Source organism: Mizuhopecten yessoensis, unplaced genomic scaffold (assembly GCF_002113885.1).
Source record: "Mizuhopecten yessoensis strain PY_sf001 unplaced genomic scaffold, ASM211388v2 scaffold4541, whole genome shotgun sequence".
In the NCBI taxonomy this organism is placed as follows: Eukaryota; Metazoa; Mollusca; class Bivalvia; order Pectinida; family Pectinidae; genus Mizuhopecten; species Mizuhopecten yessoensis.
The window spans coordinates 181388-203959 of NW_018405598.1; the positions used below are offsets into that span (position 1 = coordinate 181388).

Genomic DNA, 22572 nt, shown 5'->3' on the forward strand with positions numbered 1-22572 from the left:
GAAATTTCAGTCGACACCGCCTCTACCTTCGATACTATTTGGCATGAAGAAAATATCCGATGTGTTCCGAGGTTAGAAAATTTGCACTTTGGCCAACGACGAACATGTTTACAAGCTGACAAGCACAATCTAAATTGATTTAACAGAAAAGTAACAACATGTCGACAAGTCTAGACCTTGCAACACAGATCATCAAGTTTGGAGGTCAGGCAAGTGGCAGGGACAAGTTATTCAGGTAATGTTTTTGGCATTCTGAGCATAAAACATGATCTACTACCATGGTCTGCTACCCGGTATGTCTGTTTGACAGTTGTCACATGTAGACCGACAGTTACCACATCTTGATCTTGATCTTGATCTTTATAGGTATAGGGTGACACATCCAAGGAAATTATTACACCGCGCGTGCGTCAAGGACTTTACTTAAGTGGGACCCCCCTTACGATATCACTGAAAGTTTTAGCTGGTTCTTTAGCTGTTTTGATTTTGTTGAAAATATCCGGTGGTAGTAAGTTCCAATCTTTAATTGTGTTGGACATTGACGCAGGTACACATGTATACCTTACATATATACCGCGCATATACAAACTATAACACAGTTTGGTGACACGAAAGCGACCAAACTTAATCTGCTGCACCTGGCCCAGACACCAGACTTGACATTTTGACAGATACAGCTAGTAACCCTAGATGTCTGCATGGTGTGGGCCAGAGAAAACTCGGGCTACTGCACCCATTGCAATAATTGGGATCTTTATCTTTCTTTCTACTCCTAACTACCTTTTATTTCCTAGCGTTTTGCTTGGCAACACCTCACTTTTGGCCTTAATGTTTAGCGTTCTCCCAGGTGAGGAAGGCAATGGGTCCTGTCCCCAGGCCTGGACATACCAAATTCTTTAAAAATGGTAGTTGTTATTCCCTGCTAAATGTTAGCATTAAGGGTAATGGCAACAACTGGTTTACCCGTTGTTGGTATAATGTGACCTGGCAGAATCCTGTGCTATGTGCGTTTGGCTTGGTATTTCAGTGAGATAGCACTATAAAGTCGGCATCAGATCCGAGCTATAACAAGGAGGCAAACACACCAAAATACCCTGTCGCCTTCATACACAAGCACGCATACACTACACACATGGATGCACGTCCTTAAATGACGTTAGCTGTTAATAGGACGTTAAACATAATTAAACCAAACCAATCTGAAATTGGTCTTTTGAGCTATTTTCAGGAAATTTTCTTTTTAAAAGAAAATCTCACAAAGTCGCATTGAAAAGAAGATTGTATCATTATTTTATAAAAAAAAAATGATAGCTGTAAAACTTTAGCTCAACACTGCTATAAATTATATGTCCTCTTCCCTCTTTCAATGTCGCCTTCTACTCCAAATACACTGGAGACCCTAAACCACTTTCCATGGGCATTTTTTGTTTGGTGCCAAAAACAACAGAAGTCAATATATGCTTCAATGCTTCTGCTAGGCATCAAACCAGGCACCGACTAGACTGAGGCAATATTCTCCCTAGCCGAGTCAGAAAAACCACAAAGCCTGGAATACTTCAAAATCACAGGAATCAAATGCTACGTATAATCCTGTATTTATTAAATTAATAGTCACGTTTCACAGTTTGATAATATGGTGTGTCCATACAATTTAAGGATTGATAGATGGCTTTTCTCAGCCATTCTCGTCAAATAGCAACATGTTTAAAATCTTACAAATGACCTCCCCAAAGAATTACAATGCCCAGAGTAAGGAAATAAGAATTGCCAGACATTATTATGTGTCTCCACTTACGTAGCCTACTTTGGATTCTATCAATATATAATATTATTGTTTATAATCAATCATTGGTTACTAAGGAAAACCAATAATAAGTTTAAATGTATTGAAATCAATTTCTATTACATGTACTACTTATACTTTGGGCAAACTGCTAAAGGATATTTACTTAAACTTGTGTGTATACCTTCAATGATGAAATCTGCTAGTTCTTGTGTACATTTTGGAGTGCTTGGTTGTTATAGTAATGTCATAATTTTACAATGAAGCTGCCAGCCAGTGCTGTGTTAAGCACACAATGCAACAGCTTTTAATTTCTTTTTAAACAATTCAGTTAACCTAGATATGTCAGTTTCATGATGTATCGAACATGTACACAGAAATTAAATTCCTAGCATACACGATGGCTTTTGCTGTATCACAACTGACATTACTGATAACATGGCTGATTTCAAATGTTCAAAAATATGTAAAAATGAAGACCATCCCGTTTATTGACCCTTTGGTTAGATAATATGACATGCAGGGCTAACTTACCCTACCCGGTCTGACCTGATAACAGCCTAGATAAATAGGTATGATCACATTTTCTTTAGGAGAGAAAGGCACTATTATCTAGATCTATCATCTAGTTAGATAACATTTAGATGTAGCCTAGGTTCAAATAGCTCGAACACAGGAGATCCAGTTTAACCGTGAATGAGAAGAGTTAAAATGAATCTTCAGTGTAGTAAGTTTCAGAAGCAAGTTATGAAATTATGTTAGGATGAGTCATAGTAAGGTCAAACACGTACACATTGACAGGTCAAAAAATGGGACTCACTTGTGGGCATATAGGACTGATATAATATCCCAGATTAATTTATAGGGTAGGAGTAGTACATGGTTACTGACCTCACTACAATACTGTGTGTAAAGGACAGCATTGCTATACAGACGGTTTTAAAAACAAGTAAAAAAACACTCAAAGGCAACTTGTCTCACATGTAATATTTTCCAATATATACTTGGAGCAGAAAAATGCTCTAAACTGTTTATTAAACAAATAAGGACATGTAATCTACCACTGGCATTACCAGAGGGAACTAAAGATTTGCACTTTGCCCTTTAGCCTGTGCATGATATATTGTCTGGGACATACCTCACTAACTCTAGATCTCTCACCTATAATTGCCTCTACCAATGGCAGAGTGTTGCATACTAAAAACAGATTTCATGTATCACTATTTTCAAAGTTATGGCCTTTTCTAGTCCCCAACCGGTTCCCAAGGGGGACTATAGGTTTGCACTCCGTCTTTCTGTCCTTCTGTCCCAAGAGGTTTTTTTGGGACATATCTTCTATACTATTTCACCTGGAGTAACTAGATTTGGTGTACAAGGGCATCTTGGGATGGCGGAGTGCACAGAGTTCAAGAATGAGGTCACTGTGACCTATGAATTGACCCTTACTTTTGAAAGTGTTTGTTTGGGCATATCTTCTATACTATTTCACCTGACATAACCGGATTGGTGCAAGAAGTAGGTCACTATGACCTCACAGTGACCTATGCTTACTTTTCCTTGTTTCACTGTGCATCACTTTGTTTGGGGCAAGTCATATACAATGTGAGTACCTCTTGGGATGTTAGAGTGTCACATACTGAGACTGGATCTCATTCCCCACTAGTACTAAACACAGATATGGGCTGAGGTTCATTTTTGATACTGCAAACTTTGTCAAGAGGTAGAAGACTGAGGTGGAAGACTGGATTGTTTGCAACACTCTTCCTTGATTCCATTAAGATTAATATTTATAGATTTTATTTAGACCAAATAAAAGAAATGTTAATTTCCTGTAACCCTTCATACCCTTAACTTTTTTGGCAACTTTCAAGGAAGCATGTACAGTTAATGTCAAGATTACTCTCCTATATTAAGCTTATAAAAGTATTGAAAAGTTTATTTTTGTATGTACCTACCCTAATTTCTTCAGCCATGTAACAGGAAACAAACATGATTTTTTGATAGGCCTCACATACCATATACAGTTTAAATCTTACTATACATCAACATCCTGTTGATAAAGACATCCTACTTTTTCTGGTACAGTGTAGCAAAGTTTGTAGCATTTGTTGGGCTATAGAGACTAAAATGTATATATCAGTTGTATCCATAATGTATAAACATGATACAGACAAGGGAGACTAGTAAGTGTATAAAAGAGGTTCCCCAATGTTTGTAGGTTGGTTATCAGGTTTTCCTCACTCGAGGTATTTCTAAACATTTTCTTCAGGTTGGTAAGTATGGATTATGAAAAGTTCTTTTTACACAACCAATAAGATTTTGTATGTGACACTGTCACCTTCATCAGATAAATGACCAGTGAAGGTTTACGTGTCTTTTAAAATTTGAAAATTAACTTACACGAGTGAGATAAACCTAATAATCAACCATTACCAGCTAGGGGGACCTTTTTTCTCTCACAACATTCAGATATCATTTCTACAGCCATTGGAGACAGATTAGTATGAAAAATGTGGAGTGTAAAATTTGGGAGAATGTAACATACATGTATCATAGAATTGTAAATTCTGATTCGACTTTGGTACATTTGATTTTGACAGACTCATCCAGTATGGCAGTAAATTGGTCGGGTGGCATCTTCAAAAGAATGCCAAAGGCCTGGAGCTTGTGGAGAAACTCAAGAAACTGGAGTCCTCCTTGAGTATGACCAGGAAATGTAAGAATTTCAAAGAATAAGACAAACAAATATTATTCTTTCTGCAGATTTTAAGTTCTTTTTTGTCTTAGCTGCTGTAAAACTCTTCGACATGTTCCAGTTAGAGCCTGCTTACAGAGGCGTTTCTTTATGAATTCATTTAAAATCTAAGCTACCTGTGTATAAAGGCCAGTGAATGAAATACTGTCATAACATGTAAATTAAGGCTAGCCTATGACACCTTTAGTTTTCACACCTGTCGATAAAGACTACTCTGACATACTAATTTATTTTTCTGTAATTGGCAAAATTATGATTTTGTTTGTATATATACATACTATTCATGTTGGAAAAGAATATAAACTCTCATTGTAATAAATATGTAATTGCGTACTTAACTCTCCGGTAGGTTTGTCTCTTGGTTATAATGTATACAGGGACTACCCTTGTCTATTAGTACACTTATGTGTTTAGTATTAGTGTATTGACAGATGAGACTAGCACCTATGATAATGTCTCAGTATTTCTGTTAAAATCTGAATCATTTTTTACAAACCTTAATTCATTAGGAGGGAGGATGATGGTGAGTTCAGATATCTGTTATTGTAGTTGTATTATGGTATGTGTCCTATTGTAGTGCTGCGTATGGGTAAGAGTCTTGACTTTATCATGGCTGCCCTGAAGAGCATCCACATCAAGGACACGGTACTGAGGCTGACGATCACAATGTCAAAGCTCAACCAAGCTTGTTTCCTACTCTTTGACCACATCATTTATGCTCACAATGTTGGACTCATCAGCACCGACAAGAAAAAATGGTCAAACATATCAGCCAGATTCTGGGTGTTCAGCTTGATTCTGAATCTGGCGAGAAACACGTACGACATCATGAACATTGTACAGGAGGAGATGAGACGACAACAACTGCCGAAGAAGCAGGATCAGCAAGTGAATGGGGATACTACCCACAGCAGGCGGAGCTCTAATTCACAAAACACAAACGTTGTCAGGAAAATTGTGATGCAGAATAAACCAGTAATGCTAGATCTGGTTAAAAACTTGGCAGACTTGATTTTACCCCTGAACACTCTCGGAAAGGTGAATGCGTCTGCAGGCACTCAAGGGTTCCTGGGATTGATATCCTCATCCATAGGAATAGCAACAGTCTGGGACTCTTCTCTCAAACTTGTTCCATAATGACAGACTGACAACATTTAGGAAAATACATATAAAATATTCACAAATCAATCAAGATACATGCAAATGTATTCTCAGACTGTCAAAGAAATTTGATATTTGTGTTTTTACAGTAGCACAAGAGTTATGAAATGCTCAAAAATCTATCAAGATATTTGGTACGGTAATTATATATAAAACAAGTTGCTAAGCCTATCTGCTTTGAGATTGGATAGGTAATGGGGTTGCACAAAAGTATAATATTCTGGTTTATTTTAGGCTGCATAAACCAATAGTTGGTAGCATTGATGGCATGATTAAAGAATATTTTATAAGTAGCAGTTTGTTGGACTGGTCAGGTGCCTTTCACCAAGACGGCCAGGGTTTGACTCCCAATTGGATGTAAAAAAACATGCGAGTCCCCGGCATGATCATCCAAGTTTCTCCAGGGTCTCTGGTTTCCTTCTGCATTAAAAACACTTGCGCGCTTCTGTGCTTCCAACCGGGACAACAAGAGTGATTAATCTAACTTCAAATAACTTATTTCATATTGTTGTGAAATAGAAAAAGTTACCGTTTTACATCTTCATCCAATCTAAAAAGTACCAGGTACAAGGTTATATTTTGGTTGAGCTTTGTAAAATGATTCAAACTCCAATTTATGCATCTCACACAGTTCCTGTTTGGGATATGCATTCATTTTAGGATTAGGTATGCTATAATGACAATCAATTGTTGACATAATTTTTTTGTTTCAAATTTTACCATTTTTGACCCTACTTTTTCGTCAAAACTGACTGTTTTGGGTGCAATTCTTTTAAATGATTCTAACTCCTATAAGTATACACCCTACACTCTCTTGAGCATCCAATTGAAATCTAGACTTCCTCTGGTACTGATTTAGATTTAGATTTAGAGGCTTTCATATTGATCTTACTTTATGTGCAAACTTTTTGAAACTAATATATTAACAATTTGCTATGACTGATGCTAGTGAGCTTTGTAGTCGTTGATTGCACTTGTTTCTATTGTGTATTTTATCTTCAGTATTCCAAGCTTTGGATTTTTTTTAAATGATTTCTCAAATGTTTTGAAGCTTGAATTCTTTAAATACTTTTTTAATTTTTTTTTTTTAAATATTTCATAGAAAAAGGAATTGTAGAGAAAGAATGTTTATTTGTCATTCTTATTTCTTTTATATTGTATGTAAGCCTTTGATTGAAATATTTTTAGTTCACATAAAATGATTTGTCAATTAACATATTGTTGTCAGCCTAACAGTAGGAAATTTAAGTATGAAATGATAAGTGCTGTTATGTGACATATAAAGGAAGACTGAGATATTGAAATTCGAGAGAGGATTGAGTATAAAACTGTGATAAAACATCTTCCATAATGTTTGATATGTTTATAATAATAAGTGCCTATCCAGTTTTATATATAGAAAGTAGTATATGTACAGTATGTTCCTACAGTTTTAGATGTTGACCTTGTGATCAGTCTGCAGATGGACAGACACATGTCACATACCATTTTATAAGATTGTGTACAGATGTTTTTTTCTTTTTATATTTCTAGTCCAGAGACTGTACTTTTCAGTTTCTTAAACTGTCATACTATTAGTTACATAAATTTGAATTAGTAGATTGTGTTCTGGTTTCTTTACTGAATCAATGTTTGATATTTGATTTAGATAGTTGTAGCCATGCTTAAGTTCTCACATGTATTCCCTTCAAAGTACAAATTATATATGAAATTAGTGTGTATCTGTCTCTGTGTAAGTAAATACAGTTGTTGCACAGAAATATTGCCAAGAAATCAAATGTATAAAATGTAGTTTATATAGAACATATATACAGTGTTGTATATTATTATGTAACACAATGATGTACTGAATATGATTAAATTGTTATTGATGATATTAGATCATGAAAAAAAGACATCTCATTTTCTTCACATTTCCCTTGTGAATCGATCCTCTCTACATGAACATAATTATGTACAACAGTAGTTTTAACCCTGTGACAGATTATGTCTGTGATTTATGTTTTATTTTTATTATAACATTATAGTACAAAGTCTCTAGTGGTTCTTAGCTAAGCAGAAAATAGTTCAGTTTGTGGAGGTGACACATTCTACTAGTTAGAGGCCAATCGATTACACAAATGATTGTCATGCATGAAATTGATTCCTAGCTGGGAATGAAAACTGGTAAATCCTGTAGCCTTGTCACCAGAATAATACTGTAGTGAAATATTTACGAATATACTGTATTGTTACCTATCTACTATAACAGTTTTGTTGTAAATGTATATCCATATACCGGGTATTCCTATTAATTTTATGTTTGAAAATGATCTCATTGTTGTTGATTAATTTATTACTGTTCCGATATTAATAGGATCTTTTTATTTAAATAGTATATATTGATTCCATTGAATTTTCTTTTTTAAAATAATTTATCAAGTTGATATATTCACAGTCTTTTATGTATTTAATGCTTTCATTTATACATTAATATTTATCAAATCTTGTTCTTTCCATCACAATATTTACGAAGCAAGTTACTGAAGTATCATTCATGACATGTTCAGTGTATATTCGGCAAACAATTGTATATATTGTTTCAATGTATGCTGATACTACAGACATAATATACTTGTTGTCACCTTCAGATGTCCTGTGCTATATATCTAGGTTATACGTGATATATATACATGTATGTTTTCAGTGACACAACACAAATATGGGAAAAAGCTACTTCAGACATACATGTATTCGATAAATCTGCTTATGTTATATACAGGATAAAGGCACCAGATCTAATGCATTAAATCAGTACTTTATATGTATTACAAGTTATTTTATAACTGCTTTAAATCTGTTGCAGTTAAGGAGATTATTTTGATGTAGTGTTCTGTAACATGTTTTACTGATGAATGCTATAATCATTTTTCCTGTTACTTGACACAATAATTACTATCCTAGGTATGTGAAACACAAGTATACAAACATGATAATGCATTACCTGTGGAATTTAATTTCTTAGTCAACCTTATAAGTCAGATATCATCAGCACAATTCCCAGTACATAGATGTATTTAGTGTACTACATTACCATTCAAATGCTTTATTAAAGGTTCGTTACAGAAGTATAAAGACATCTTGTCTATGTAGTAGTGCCGTCTTTTACAATGTTCAATGACTGTGTTGTAAATCAAACCTCTAACAAGCCCATTGATACTGTAAACTAGCTAGTCACTAACAAGTTGTCTGACTACAATTGTAGGATTTCAGTGCTCTTACCACTTAATCAGTACTCTAACTGTAGTCGTCAACTAGTGTTCTAACTTTCGTGTTCTAGCTAGCCGATATATTTAGTGCACTAACACTGCCAGTTAATGAGGTAACTAACTAAACCTAGTCAGCCTAGTGCTCTTATTCTACCAAGTTTTAAGAAGAAAGTAACTAGCAAGATCTCATACTTGTCAACCGTCCCTAGGAGGGAGACTCCCTCATTTTGACCAAAATTGATCAATNACCAGGTTAGTGAGATAACAAACTGGACCTTGTTAATTAGTACACTTACATGTAATTACTGCCACCAGGTTAGTGAGATAACAAACTGGACCTTGTTAATTAGTACACTTACATGTAATTACTGCCACCAGGTTAGTGAGATAACAAACTGGACCTTGTTAATTAGTACACTTACATGTAATTACTGCCACCAGGTTAGTGAGATAACAAACTGGACCTTGGTAATTAGTACACTTACATGTAATTACTGCATTTAATTGTAACAACATAATCATTACATTGTGTAAAATCAACAAAATGTAATACCCGGTAAACATCTTAAATATCTATACAAACTTTTCATTATATTAATATTTTTTCTTAACTGTGGGAATCGTAGCTGGTAAAATAATGTGCATTTCACATAATGTCATGTTGTTTTATGTTACTTTTCAGTTAATATCATGTTTTCTTAAAACGCTGTTTTTCCCTCTGTGTTGGTGGGGAAATGAGCCACTGTTCCTGAAGCAACAGTTTTCTATACATGGTGACCATCAGTGTTCATTATTAAATGCCAATAAATAAATCAACGAAAATGATGGTGCAAGTACAAGTATATATTCAGTGTTGGTGAGGTGTGATAGAGAATGAGGAATGTTCAGGTTTGTGTAATGTGATGTACATTATGTAACATAAGCTATATTTTCAAAGGTAAGCCCTTTGTTTTTATGCTGTACTAATATATCATATGCAAACTTTTCCAACAAATGATAATTAAACAACTGATCAAAGTATAAAATATTTGTTTTATTATTTTTTTAATTGGCAAGATTAGTAATGTACACATCCAACAAGAGTAAAGACTTACATATTAATGTGTGATCTAAGATGATTGTCACATTCAATCAACCTCTGGATGGCTCTCCGAGACCAAACATGTAGAGAGTCGGGTAGGATTGGTCAAAGAAGAGTTTAGCAAGAACAGACACTGTTATGTTCATTTAAGGCAGTTAGTTTACAAGTATGTCAGATGACAACAGGAATTGGACATGATTTCGGGGTGAGATTAGCATTCAAGGAGACTTCCTGTCCATAAACATTCTTTGACACAAACAACTAATACAGAAGTAACAATCAAATCAATCATGGCAGACAGACTTCCAATGGTATCCACAGTGTTGCAGTGTTATTGCTGAAGAAGTCATTATGGAATCTGATGAGTTTTACCAAGTTTCTCTTGCTGTTACATGCCAGAAGTAAGACTTTCCCAAAAAAACAAAAAGTTTAGCCAATCAGAGCTAATAACCAATTTTTGTTATGTTTCATTTTGTGTGACCAATTCGACCAGACTGTTCATGTGGAGGTTTGTGAGTCCGTGTTTGAACTAGGCTCAATCTACATGTATGACAGAAGCGTGCTACCGTATTGTAACGAGCATCGCCTGACCAAAAGAAATCCACACTAATAAACCTGAGAAACATCTTGAGATGGTAATTTGAACTTCGAGGCACACAGGGATGTAGGCTATGATAACACTGCAGCACATGTACTTTTTAATTATGAAATACTGCTTATTGATTTATAAAGGGAGATAACTATGAAAAAATTACAGACATGTCTAAAGTAGCATATATCCTCAAGGGAGATAATTATAACACAAATCACATGTATAATGTGTAAGGTAGCATACATCCTTAAGGCAACTAACTCTTAACATTAATTAAGATATGTGTATGGTAGCATACGTCCTTAAGGCAACTAACTCTTAACATTAATTAAGATATGTGTATGGTAGCATATATCCTGAAAACACAACATTGAACCCCAATAGTCTTGGGTAAAATAACAACAAGAATAACTCAACACTCTCATTGTAATGCTGAGGAGGATCTGGACTCAACTGTACAGTATGAAGGGGAAAAAGAAACTATTTAGTTAACTGTATAAGTGGTAAATCTAAAATTTCTCAAAAAGTTGGCAACTGTGATCATACAGACTCCCAAACATTGAATACCTAATGTTATAGCAAAGGAAGTTTTTCAAAAACAGCATCTGGTATAAAATCTTTTTTTTCAAATCCTAGATATTTGGAATATTACTTAAAAGTAATAAATACATACTATTATATAAAATACAGTTGTCTGTTTTAAGGTTTGATATCATATTAATATTGTAAAGCAATCAGTTAATTTTTTTATATCCTAGTGCAGAACAAAGCTCACACATTGCTATAAATAACAAGTTTAAGAAGTCATGTTAAAACATTAATAAAATGTAATATTACAAACATTGAACTGTTAATCATTATAAACGTTTTTTGTAAAAGTAAAAAAATCTCAATACAAAATTGATCATGACATTAAGAATGATCTACTGAAGAAAAACAAAAATCCCTGACAACATTTATTGCTTTGGTTTATGAGCAGCAAAAGTATACTCAACTTTCTTAACATTGCACAATCCTGCCTGGATAATGACATGTAACAAACAAGTCAAAAATTAAAAACCATCAACTCTATTTAAAATGTAAAATGCAAGACAGCTGAACAAACACCGACAACAAACTCTTATATTAAATGGAAATACTGTATTGACCATTCAGTGAACAGATGTGACTCAATGTTGAACCTATGGTTAGTCTTTTTACGTTGTAGATGTCTATCATATTTCATAAAAATCCATTAAAACTCAAGGATGTTATTGTATGGAAACAAAAAGTTAACAGATGGACTGAGGTCATACCATCGTACCTTGTCAAGATTTTTGACAGGGATATAACAAGGAATCATCTAAAATAATCAATATTTGATATGTATTACAAGACCATTCGATGTATATGCAGTTTAGTTAACTGTAAAGCAAACATTTAACTCATTATATGTCAATTAAAACTTAAAATTAAATTCTTTAAAAATAACATCAATTATCATTGCTTGATTACAAATAAAATTACAAAGTGTATAAAAAAGTGTCATTAGTGACAAGAATTCTGGCAGTTATGATCATCAATTTATTGATTTCTTCTATTACGTAAATTATACTTTCTCGATTCTGTGATGTCTGCTGAAGAATCCCTTTTATCATACATCAATTCTTTGTCCTGAGAGTCTGAGAGTTCCAGCACAGCTCTCCCATTATGGACTGTACTGACTTCAGATTTTGTTGGCATGGTGACACACCTGTACGCATACAGGTGAGGGACGATGAAGAGAGCTCCATTGATGACCCAGAACAGTAAGTTATTACCTTGAGGAAGCTGCGAGGCGGCTGGTGTGTATGGGTGGATGGAGGCCCCAATAAAGGAGAACTGGCCCTGTGGGGACAGACAGAGCTATTTTTACAGTTATGAAGTAAGCAAGCTAGTGGGAATACATCAACTATGATAATTTGTTATTACATGATATATTTTATATCTATATTGGTGTTACATTTAACAGAAATATGATTTCTGTTCCCACCCATATGGGAAAATTTTACACCTTTAGACAATAGCATCAGCAAAGACACCATAGATTTTGATATTGTATTACATGCATGGAATATCAATATTAACGTACCTCGCCTGAAGCTCCAGCCATTATCAGTGACCAGTCAACCACCCATGATTGACCACTCGGATACAGCAGATCGAAGATGACCAGCACATAGTAGGGCACAAAGTAGAACAAATACAGCAACATCTGGGGAGGAGTCAAGGTCAAAGGTTAACAGAGGACCTAACATACCGTATCTGTGACAAAAGTAACACAAATGGGACACTATCTCTGATGTGCCTGTAAATATTTCTAACTACTGAACAGCTTTAAATTTTGAAATACATTTTAAAATAAATATATATTATCTTAAAGTACCAAGTTTCAACACTAACACTACACCAATTAAAACTCATGGTAAAAGTTGTAAATACTATCAAAAGGCAATTTTGTCCTCACACAATCTTCCATGCAATACATTTGAGCAAGTAAGTAGCCAGATATCACAACATAAGGTATTTTGGTTTCTCAGAAGTTGTTTGAGCTTTTTTTTTTATAGAACTGACTTCTGTGAGCTTGAAATAAGGAACGTGTGTAAAGGATTTTTTTGTTTTTTGTTGCAAACTTTGCTGTTGTCCAAATTATGACAAGGCTTTTCATTTCTTCAGAAGAAGTGGTTTGTGTTTTCACTCTTGACACTAGATCCAGCTACTGGCCAAATATCATGACTGAAGGCGTTGCGGTTATTTAGAAGACTCTGTTTAAGTGTTCATAACAAAATTATCGGCTAAGTACCATTATTCTACACATTGGTGCTCTTTGTCGTGATATCTTCTAACTCTACACTTTCAGCATCCCAGCATATGCTACCAAAGTAGTCATATATATCTGGACTGTAAGCCTCTAGGGTATTCAAAATTAGTTTTTATGTTGGTATTTCTAAATTAAGATATTTACCTGTACTTTGGGGAAGGCCCACACCGTCGGTAAGGTAGGGTTCGTACTGTTGTAGGTAGTTCTTAGTTAGATATTTACCTGTACTTTGGGGAAGGCCACACCGTCAGTAAGGTAGGGTTCGTACTGTTGTAGGTAGTTCTTAGCTAGCTCTGCTGGGCTCCCAAGTACTGCCTGTAAGTCAACATAAAAGCTGTGAGCAGAGTTCAGATGTACTATTTTACTACACATGCCAGCATTTATCAGTACTCCCCTTCTTCATTGAAAACTCAATGTGGCATTACTCTTATTTTAGACTTCCCTACTGATTCTGACTTATTAATTATGTATTATCTATGGATGGATATTTAGTAGACATCACAGTGAAAGATGAAGTTATCTCCCCCTGCGTAATATATTAAGTGACCCCACATTTTTTTCACTTCTATTCATAAACAGTTTTCCCACAGATAATAATCAAGTTATCTCCCCTTGTTAAGTAGCCCTACACAGCACTTGTGTATATATACAGTATACTCACAGATAGTAATCTAGCATACAGTATGACAGAGTGAAGGATGGATTTGTTTCCCCCTGGTTACTGTGTTAATTATCACAGAGTGAAGGATGGATTTGTTTCCCCCCTGGTTACTGTGTTAATTATCACAGAGTGAAGGATGGAGTTGTGTCCCCCTGTTACTGTGTTAATTAAAGGGCCCTGCACAGCATTTTAACTTCTATCTTATAAATTAAGAAAACTTACTGATGCTCTCAGCACGTGAACACCAATAGCAGCTGTGAACACGACAATAAACATCAGGTCTACAGGTCTCTGTTGAATAGGTTGACTCCCTCGCTGATCACTGTCACTCTGAAAAAATAAAAGGTAGTTTAAAATTAAAATTAAAGGAACAGTGCTATAAGGGGGCGTGTCACAGATAATGATTGCCATCGTAGGGTCAATGTGGGTCTTCACAATTGAAGCCACAAAAATAACAAGGCATTACATATAATACAAATCCCCTCGTATGCAGCCGGTTACAAAACTTTGTGAGGTATCTCACTATCATGGCCTTATAATAGCTTCACTCTAGTAACTTCATTGTCTGATAGTGAATATTTAATTATATCTGTGTTGTTTAACTTTATGTAAAGAAACACTTTCCTATCCCTACCTTGTACTGAGTTTGGTGTTGTGGTGCGTTAGTCAGGAACTTGTACCCCATCCATACAGGTATACACAGGTAGGGCATGTTGAGTAGGATTGGCCACCGCACACCATATTCACCTGTCATTATGAATAACAGAAAGTTGGGTGAGGACACCTTTACAGGTTAGAAACAAAAGGGAACCAAACGTTTTCATGAAAACTAGCGATATAACAAACTATATAATAATCATACTTACAAACATGTTGTTTTACCATTTATTACAATAACTCTCACTTATTATGGCCCCGCCGTCAAACATCAAACATTGAAACTAATTTCACATGGTGACGGGGGCATTCATGTCTTACAGACATTCACTAGTTTTTGATATATAACCAACAAAAATTGCAAGTATTTCTGTTCATAAACAGGAAAATGAGGCCCAACAAGAGCAGGGGATCTGCTAATTGAGTTCAGTGGGAATGATGAGGTGAAATCTAAGTGGGGATGATACATGACCTATATCAATGAGCTTAGTGACAAGATGACCTTCCAAAGAGCTTAGTGACAAGGTGACCTTCCAAAGAGCTGAGTGCGAGGGGACCGTTCAAAGAGCTGAGTGACAAGGGGACCTTTCAAAGAGCTTAGTGACACAGTGTCCTTCCAAAGAGTTTAGTGACAAGGTAATCTTCCAAATAGCTTATTGACAAGGTGACCANAGAGCTTAGTGACAAGGTGACCTACCAAAGAGCTTAGTGACAAGGTGACCTACCAAAGAGCTTAGTAACAAGGTGACCTTCCAATGAGCTTAGTGACAAGATGACCTTCCAATGAGCTTAGTGACAAGATAACCTTCTAATGAGCTTAGGAATGTGATGACCTTCCAATGAGCTTAGTTACAAGATGACCTTCCAATGAGCTTTGTGACAGGATGACCTTCCGATGAGCTTAGTGATAAGGTGACCTTCCAATAATCTTAGTAACAAGGTAACCTAGTAATGAGCTTAGTAACAAGGTAACCTACCAATGAGCTTAGTGATTAGATGACCTTCCAATGAGCTTAGTGACAAGATGACCTTCCAATGAGCTTTGTGACAGGATGACCTTCCAATGAGCTTAGTGATAAGATGACCTTCCAATGAGCTTAGTGACAAGATAACCTTCTAATGAGCTTAGGAATGTGATGACTTTCCAATGAGCTTAGTGACAAGATGACCTTCCAATGAGATTGTGACAGGATGACCTTCCGATGAGCTTAGTGATAAGGTGACCTTCCAATGAGCTTAGTAACAAGGTGACCTTCAAATGAGCTTAGTAACAAGGTAACCTAGTAATGAGCTTAGTAACAAGGTGACCTACCAATGAGCTTAGTAACAAGGTGACCTTCCAATGAGCTTAGTAACAAGGTGACCTTCCAAAGAGTTTAGTGACACCCTGACCTACCAATGAGTCCGGCAGGAAGAATTATCAGGAGACTGTTGGTGATGGATCCCACCCAGTACAGACCAGCCTTTCTGTACCTCTCACTGAAACAACAATGCACAATCATTACACATACATGCTTCTGCTGACCATATGGAAGTAAAGAGTTACAAGCTGGCATCAAAATGATTCTCATCTTTTAGAGCAAATACTATATATCGATATACTTTGCCAAGTAAAACTATTGCCCTTAAGGAGNCTTAGTGATTAGATGACCTTCCAATGAGCTTAGTGACAAGATGACCCTCCAATGAGCTTTGTGACAGGATGACCTTCCAATGAGCTTAGTGACAAGGTGACCTTCCAATGAGCTTAGTGACAAGATAACCTTCTAATGAGCTTAGGAACGAGATGACCTTTCAATGAGCTTAGTGACAAGGTGACCTTCCAATAAGCTTAGTGGCAAGATAACCTTCCAATGAGCCTAGTCACAAGGTGACCTTCCGATGAGCTTAGTGACAAGATGAACCCTTCCAATGAGCTTAGGGACAGGATGACCTTCCAATGAGCTTAGTGACAAGATGACCTTCCAATGAGCTTAGTGACAAGGTGACCTTCCAATGAGCTTAGTGATAAGATGACCTTCCAATGAGCTTAGTGACAAGATAACCTTCTAATGAGCTTAGGAACGAGATGACCTTTCAATGAGCTTAGTGACAAGGTGACCTTCCAATAAGCTTAGTGGCAAGATGACCTTCCAATGAGCCTAGTCACAAGGTGACCTTCCGATGAGTTTAGTGACAAGATGAACCCTTCCAATGAGCTTAGGGACAGGATGACCTTCCAATGAGCTTAGTGCTAAGATGACCTTCTAATGAGCTTAGTGACAAGGTGATCTTCCAATGAGCTTAGTGATAAGATGACCTTCCAATGAGCTGAGTGATAAGATGACCTTCCAATGAGCTTAGTGATTAGATGACCTTCCAATGAGCTGAGTGATTAGATGACCTTCCAATGAATTAAGTGATAAGATGACCTTCCAATGAGCTTAGTGATTATATGACCTTCCAATGAGCTGAGTGATAAGATGACCTTCCAATGAGCTGAGTGACAAGGTCACCTTCCAATGAGCTTAGTGACAAGATGACCTTCCAATGAGCTTAGTGATTAGATGACCTTCCAATGAGCTGAGTGATAAGATGACCTACCAATGAGCTTAGTGACAAGGTAACTTTCCAAAGAGCTTAGTGTCTAGGTGACCTTCCAAATGACGTTAATGAAAATATTACTACCAATTAATCTATTGATAAGGTGACTTAGCAGTGTAATTAGTAGGGATGACAAGGTGACATCCTAAGGGCTTTTTGACAAGACTGCCTTCCAATGAGTTTAGTGACACCCTGACCTACCAATGAGCCCGGCAGGTAGAATTATTAGGAGACTGTTGGTGATGGATCCCACCCAGTACAGACCAGCCTTTCTGTACCTCTCACTGAAACAACAATGTACAATCATTACACATACATGCTTCTGCTGACCATATGGAAGTAAAGAGTTACAAGCTGGCATCAAAATGATTCTCATCTTTTAGAGCAAATACTGTATATCGATATACTTTGCAAAGTAAAACTATTGCCCTTAAGGAGACACTTACTTGTACGAGTCCTGTTTAAGACTGAAGTGTACCACAGTGTCCCAGTAGTTGTAGGACACACTTACTTGTACGAGTCCTGTTTAAGGATGTAGATGTACAGACTGAAGTGTACCACAGCATCCCAGTAGTTGTAGGACACACTTACTTGTACGAGTCCTGTTTAGGATGTAGATGTACAGACTGAAGTGTACCACAGTGTCCCAGTAGTTGTAGGACACACTTACTTGTACGAGTCCTGTTTAAGGATGTAGATGTACAGACTGAAGTGTACCACAGCGTCCCAGTAGTTGTAGGACACACTTACTTGTACGAGTCCTGTTTAAGGATGTAGATGTACAGACTGAAGTGTACCACAGCGTCCCAGTAGTTGTAGGACACACTTACTTGTACGAGTCCTGTTTAAGGATGTAGATGTACAGACTGAAGTGTACCACAGCGTCCCAGTAGTTGTAGGACACACTTACTTGTACGAGTCCTGTTTAAGGATGTAGATGTACAGACTGAAGTGTACCACAGCGTCCCAGTAGTTGTAGGACACACTTACTTGTACGAGTCCTGTTTAAGGATGTAGATGTACAGACTGAAGTGTACCACAGCGTCCCAGTAGTTGTAGGACACACTTACTTGTACGAGTCCTGTTTAAGGATGTAGATGTACAGACTGAAGTGTACCACAGCGTCCCAGTAGTTGTAGGACACACTTACTTGTACGAGTCCTGTTTAAGGATGTAGATGTACAGACTGAAGTGTACCACAGCGTCCCAGTAGTTGTAGGACACACTTACTTGTACGAGTCCTGTTTAAGGATGTAGATGTACAGACTGAAGTGTACCACAGCGTCCCAGTAGTTGTAGGACACACTTACTTGTACGAGTCCTGTTTAAGGATGTAAATGTACAGACTGAAGTGTACCACAGCGTCCCAGTAGTTGTAGGACACACTTACTTGTACGAGTCCTGTTTAAGGATGTAGATGTACAGACTGAAGTGTACCACAGCGTCCCAGTAGTTGTAGGACACACTTACTTGTACGAGTCCTGTTTAAGGATGTAGATGTACAGACTGAAGTGTACCACAGCGTCCCAGTAGTTGTAGGACACACTTACTTGTACGAGTCCTGTTTAAGGATGTAGATGTACAGACTGAAGTGTACCACAGCGTCCCAGTAGTTGTAGGACACACTTACTTGTACGAGTCCTGTTTAAGGATGTAGATGTACAGACTGAAGTGTACCACAGCGTCCCAGTAGTTGTAGGACACACTTACTTGTACGAGTCCTGTTTAAGGATGTAGATGTACAGACTGAAGTGTACCACAGCGTCCCAGTAGTTGTAGGACACACTTACTTGTACGAGTCCTGTTTAAGGATGTAGATGTACAGACTGAAGTGTACCACAGCGTCCCAGTAGTTGTAGGACACACTTACTTGTACGAGTCCTGTTTAAGGATGTAGATGTACAGACTGAAGTGTACCACAGCGTCCCAGTAGTTGTAGGACACACTTACTTGTACGAGTCCTGTTTAAGGATGTAGATGTACAGACTGAAGTGTACCACAGCGTCCCAGTAGTTGTAGGACACACTTACTTGTACGAGTCCTGTTTAAGGATGTAGATGTACAGACTGAAGTGTACCACAGCGTCCCAGTAGTTGTAGGACACACTTACTTGTACGAGTCCTGTTTAAGGATGTAGATGTACAGACTGAAGTGTACCACAGCGTCCCAGTAGTTGTAGGACACACTTACTTGTACGAGTCCTGTTTAAGGATGTAGATGTACAGACTGAAGTGTACCACAGCGTCCCAGTAGTTGTAGGACACACTTACTTGTACGAGTCCTGTTTAAGGATGTAGATGTACAGACTGAAGTGTACCACAGCGTCCCAGTAGTTGTAGGACACACTTACTTGTACGAGTCCTGTTTAAGGATGTAGATGTACAGACTGAAGTGTACCACAGCGTCCCAGTAGTTGTAGGACACACTTACTTGTACGAGTCCTGTTTAAGGATGTAGATGTACAGACTGAAGTGTACCACAGCGTCCCAGTAGTTGTAGGACACACTTACTTGTACGAGTCCTGTTTAAGGATGTAGATGTACAGACTGAAGTGTACCACAGCGTCCCAGTAGTTGTAGGACACACTTACTTGTACGAGTCCTGTTTAAGGATGTAGATGTACAGACTGAAGTGTACCACAGTGTCCCAGTAGTTGTAGGACACACTTACTTGTACGAGTCCTGTTTAAGGATGTAGATGTACAGACTGAAGTGTACCACAGCGTCCCAGTAGTTGATGAAGGTCCCATGTGTTGTCTTGAGGTAGGGCTCACCTTCCAGCAGGTAAAATGCCATGAAGCTGTGAATGATGCGATCATTCTCCAAAGCAATTATCAAATCCACTACACATGCAAAGGCAAACAGACTCCATGCTGCAAGTGAAGATTTTATATGTTTTCGAATGTTTCAAATTTATTTGTATGTGGCAAACATCATATCAAAATCTAAAAATGAACAAAAGGTGCTATGACAAAATAATAACATCAAATTTTAAAAGAGTGTTAAGTTGTTTGGCATTTTCTGACTTGGAGTCACTTGCCCATACACTGTAGCAAAGAATCAAATGTTAGATAGAAATATTTTTGTTATTACATTGTATAGTAATAAAAAAAACACCTCTGCTACTGAGGTTTAATCCTCAAACTCTTGCATGATTATGAGGTACGGTGCTATTCCACTGTGCTACAGGTCAACTTTGTTATGATAATACTTTTCTGCAAGATTTTTGAGAATAATAAAAAAAAATCTTAATCCCTTAAATGATTATTAGCGCTAGCTCATAATATTTAGAAAGTAGAAACATGGTGGGATGGTGGGACTGCCTATCTCATAGGTTACTTGCAGATGCTTTCTTCTGCATCAATGTTTTTATTTATTGAAAATCATAATAAATAAATGGAAATATTACTGAGATAGTACAATGAAGTACCATCTGACCAAGACTTGTACTAGCATACCAGAGCTTAGTACCATTTGAAAATTTGAATAACCACTTTAGCCATCATAACACCATTTTAGCATTTCTTCTTTCATTTAAATGCCAACTTAATTGGCTAGGATTGGCCATCATTGCTAGAAATACTATTTAAAATGCCTAATTCCCTAAAAGGCTCACAACCTTAATCCTTTTCTCTGTATGGATATATATATAATGTACATGTCGATAAATGGTGACACCTACACTTGATAATTTTTTGTCTAATTTTGTGCAAGTTTTGCTCATTTGTGTTGGAACAACTTAATTTGGTGTATGTCAGAATTCATTTGCTTGGCATTTCATACTACCTTTATTTCAGTCTGAAATGGCATGCTCGATCTTTACTTATGTTAACAACAATAGTCAACTAGCTTTTTCCAATTTTACAACTTAATATATTAAAAGTACCTGTAGCACCAGTTGTCCTTACTCAAATACGAGGTCAAAAGTAAAGAAGCACCCTAATATAAGAAGCTACAAGGCGTCTACAACTATATGAACAGATATTAGCAGCAGACTTGCTCAAGTCCGAGTTTTGTAAGCAGGATCTAATCGGTTGATAATCTGCCACTGTGTATTACCTGTCCTTTGATATTTTATTTTACTTGTATATTGTTAAGAGAATTCCATAAGTGTTGATTATGTATGAATGACACGTACCATAAAAGTATGGATCTCGTTTTGGAATGTCAGTGTTCCGGGTGTACAGATACGGCAACAGAGCCACAAGGATCAGTGCAACCCCGCCTATACCAAGGATAATTAGAGGATTGGAGACGTTATCCTTAAACAGGTTGACGCTGTATGTAAGTGGAAGTCCGATCAGAGAGGTCAGACAGATCACGACAACACCCGACCACGCCATCTTTAACGTATCGTCCGATAATGAAAGTACGCAATATAATCGGTGTCATAGAAACGCTTTAAATGCCACCTGTACTTAAGGATGCCTGCTCCGTATTATTTTGCATCATTATTCCAACGAGTTAAAAGATGTGTTTGTTAATGGATATGTATGACATGACTTAATTCTACTTCATATTAATAATAAAGTTTTTAACATAATTCAACAATCCTGTAAACCTTAAATTAGGTCAAGGTCATTCAGGAGTCTTTATAGTACTTCACCCGTAGTAGTTCCTGGACAAATATTACAACCCCTTTGAAACTTGAGAAGATTTATCTTAAAATACTTTCTCCTATATTATACAGCCTTTATGTTGACCTTTGACCCAAGTAACCTCTTAAAGTTCATTTTAGACCTCAATATGTAAGAAAAGATTTGCACTGCTAGTCTACATTATATACCATACCTTATGGTTTTTGGGTTGACTCCCTTTGGGAGTCGTACCCAATGCTATCAGACAAATGTTTGTTCCCATTTTAAATATATCCTTATCCCATCAGATCTAGTTCCAATACGTTGATTAATAATGTTATCTGAAGTTTTCCTTGACATATTCAATACCTGGATGTGGGTCAAGCCAATTTGTTAGAGGAAATATTATAGCATTCCATCCTAGATACCTACTGGCCAAATAGAACAACCGGGGGCTTTATGGAATTTTAGAATTATTTCTTTACTCATTATGCCAATGTTGACAATTGTCAGTGCTTCAACTGATCTTATAATCCTACATAATATGCTAGAAAAGGTTTGCACTGCTTTTCTACAAAACATACTCAATAACCAGGATTGTGACTCTAGGCCTTATGGTTCCTTAGACACTGTTGT

The 22572-nt window shown here is 36.8% G+C and overlaps 2 protein-coding genes across 3 annotated transcripts; one reads left to right on the forward strand and one right to left on the reverse strand.

The window, feature by feature from the left end:
• The first annotated feature begins 67 nt into the window (after positions 1–67).
• On the forward strand, positions 68–9187 carry LOC110449272 (peroxisomal membrane protein 11B-like). The gene is made up of 3 exons (XM_021496028.1): positions 68–235; positions 4384–4499; positions 5116–9187. Exons 1-3 carry the CDS (start codon positions 159–161, stop codon positions 5673–5675), a joined length of 753 nt encoding a protein of 250 aa, XP_021351703.1. The 5' UTR covers positions 68–158; the 3' UTR covers positions 5676–9187.
• A 13-nt stretch (positions 9188–9200) lies between these two features.
• Positions 9201–21905, reverse strand: LOC110449273 (transmembrane 6 superfamily member 1-like). Of its 2 annotated transcripts, none has more exons than XM_021496029.1 (8): positions 21498–21905; positions 20031–20232; positions 16174–16256; positions 14755–14867; positions 14343–14450; positions 13682–13774; positions 12731–12853; positions 9201–12486 (listed from the first exon to the last, which is right to left on the reverse strand). In XM_021496029.1, the coding sequence occupies exons 1-8, from the start codon at positions 21700–21702 to the stop codon at positions 12184–12186; spliced, it is 1230 nt and encodes a 409-aa protein (XP_021351704.1). In that variant the 5' UTR covers positions 21703–21905; the 3' UTR covers positions 9201–12183. The 2 variants fall into 2 exon arrangements, with proteins under 2 accessions (XP_021351704.1, XP_021351705.1); XM_021496030.1 differs by lacking the exon at positions 16174–16256 and adding an exon at positions 17562–17644.
• Between the last annotated feature and the right edge of the window lie 667 nt (positions 21906–22572).

Excerpts from the sequence above, each read along its gene's own strand:
- LOC110449272 (XM_021496028.1), top strand. The coding sequence starts at position 159 with ATGTCGACAAGTCTAGACCTTGCAACACAGATCATCAAGTTTGGAGGT. Across the intron at positions 236-4,383 it reads GGCAGGGACAAGTTATTCAG|ACTCATCCAGTATGGCAGTA; the intron begins GTAATGTTTTTG and ends TGATTTTGACAG. Across the intron at positions 4,500-5,115 it reads CTTGAGTATGACCAGGAAAT|TGCTGCGTATGGGTAAGAGT; the intron begins GTAAGAATTTCA and ends GTCCTATTGTAG.
- LOC110449273 (XM_021496029.1), bottom strand. The coding sequence starts at position 21,702 with ATGGCGTGGTCGGGTGTTGTCGTGATCTGTCTGACCTCTCTGATCGGA. Across the intron at positions 14,451-14,754 it reads AACACCAAACTCAGTACAAG|AGTGACAGTGATCAGCGAGG; the intron begins GTAGGGATAGGA and ends TTATTTTTTCAG. Across the intron at positions 13,775-14,342 it reads TTCACGTGCTGAGAGCATCA|GCAGTACTTGGGAGCCCAGC; the intron begins GTAAGTTTTCTT and ends GTTGACTTACAG.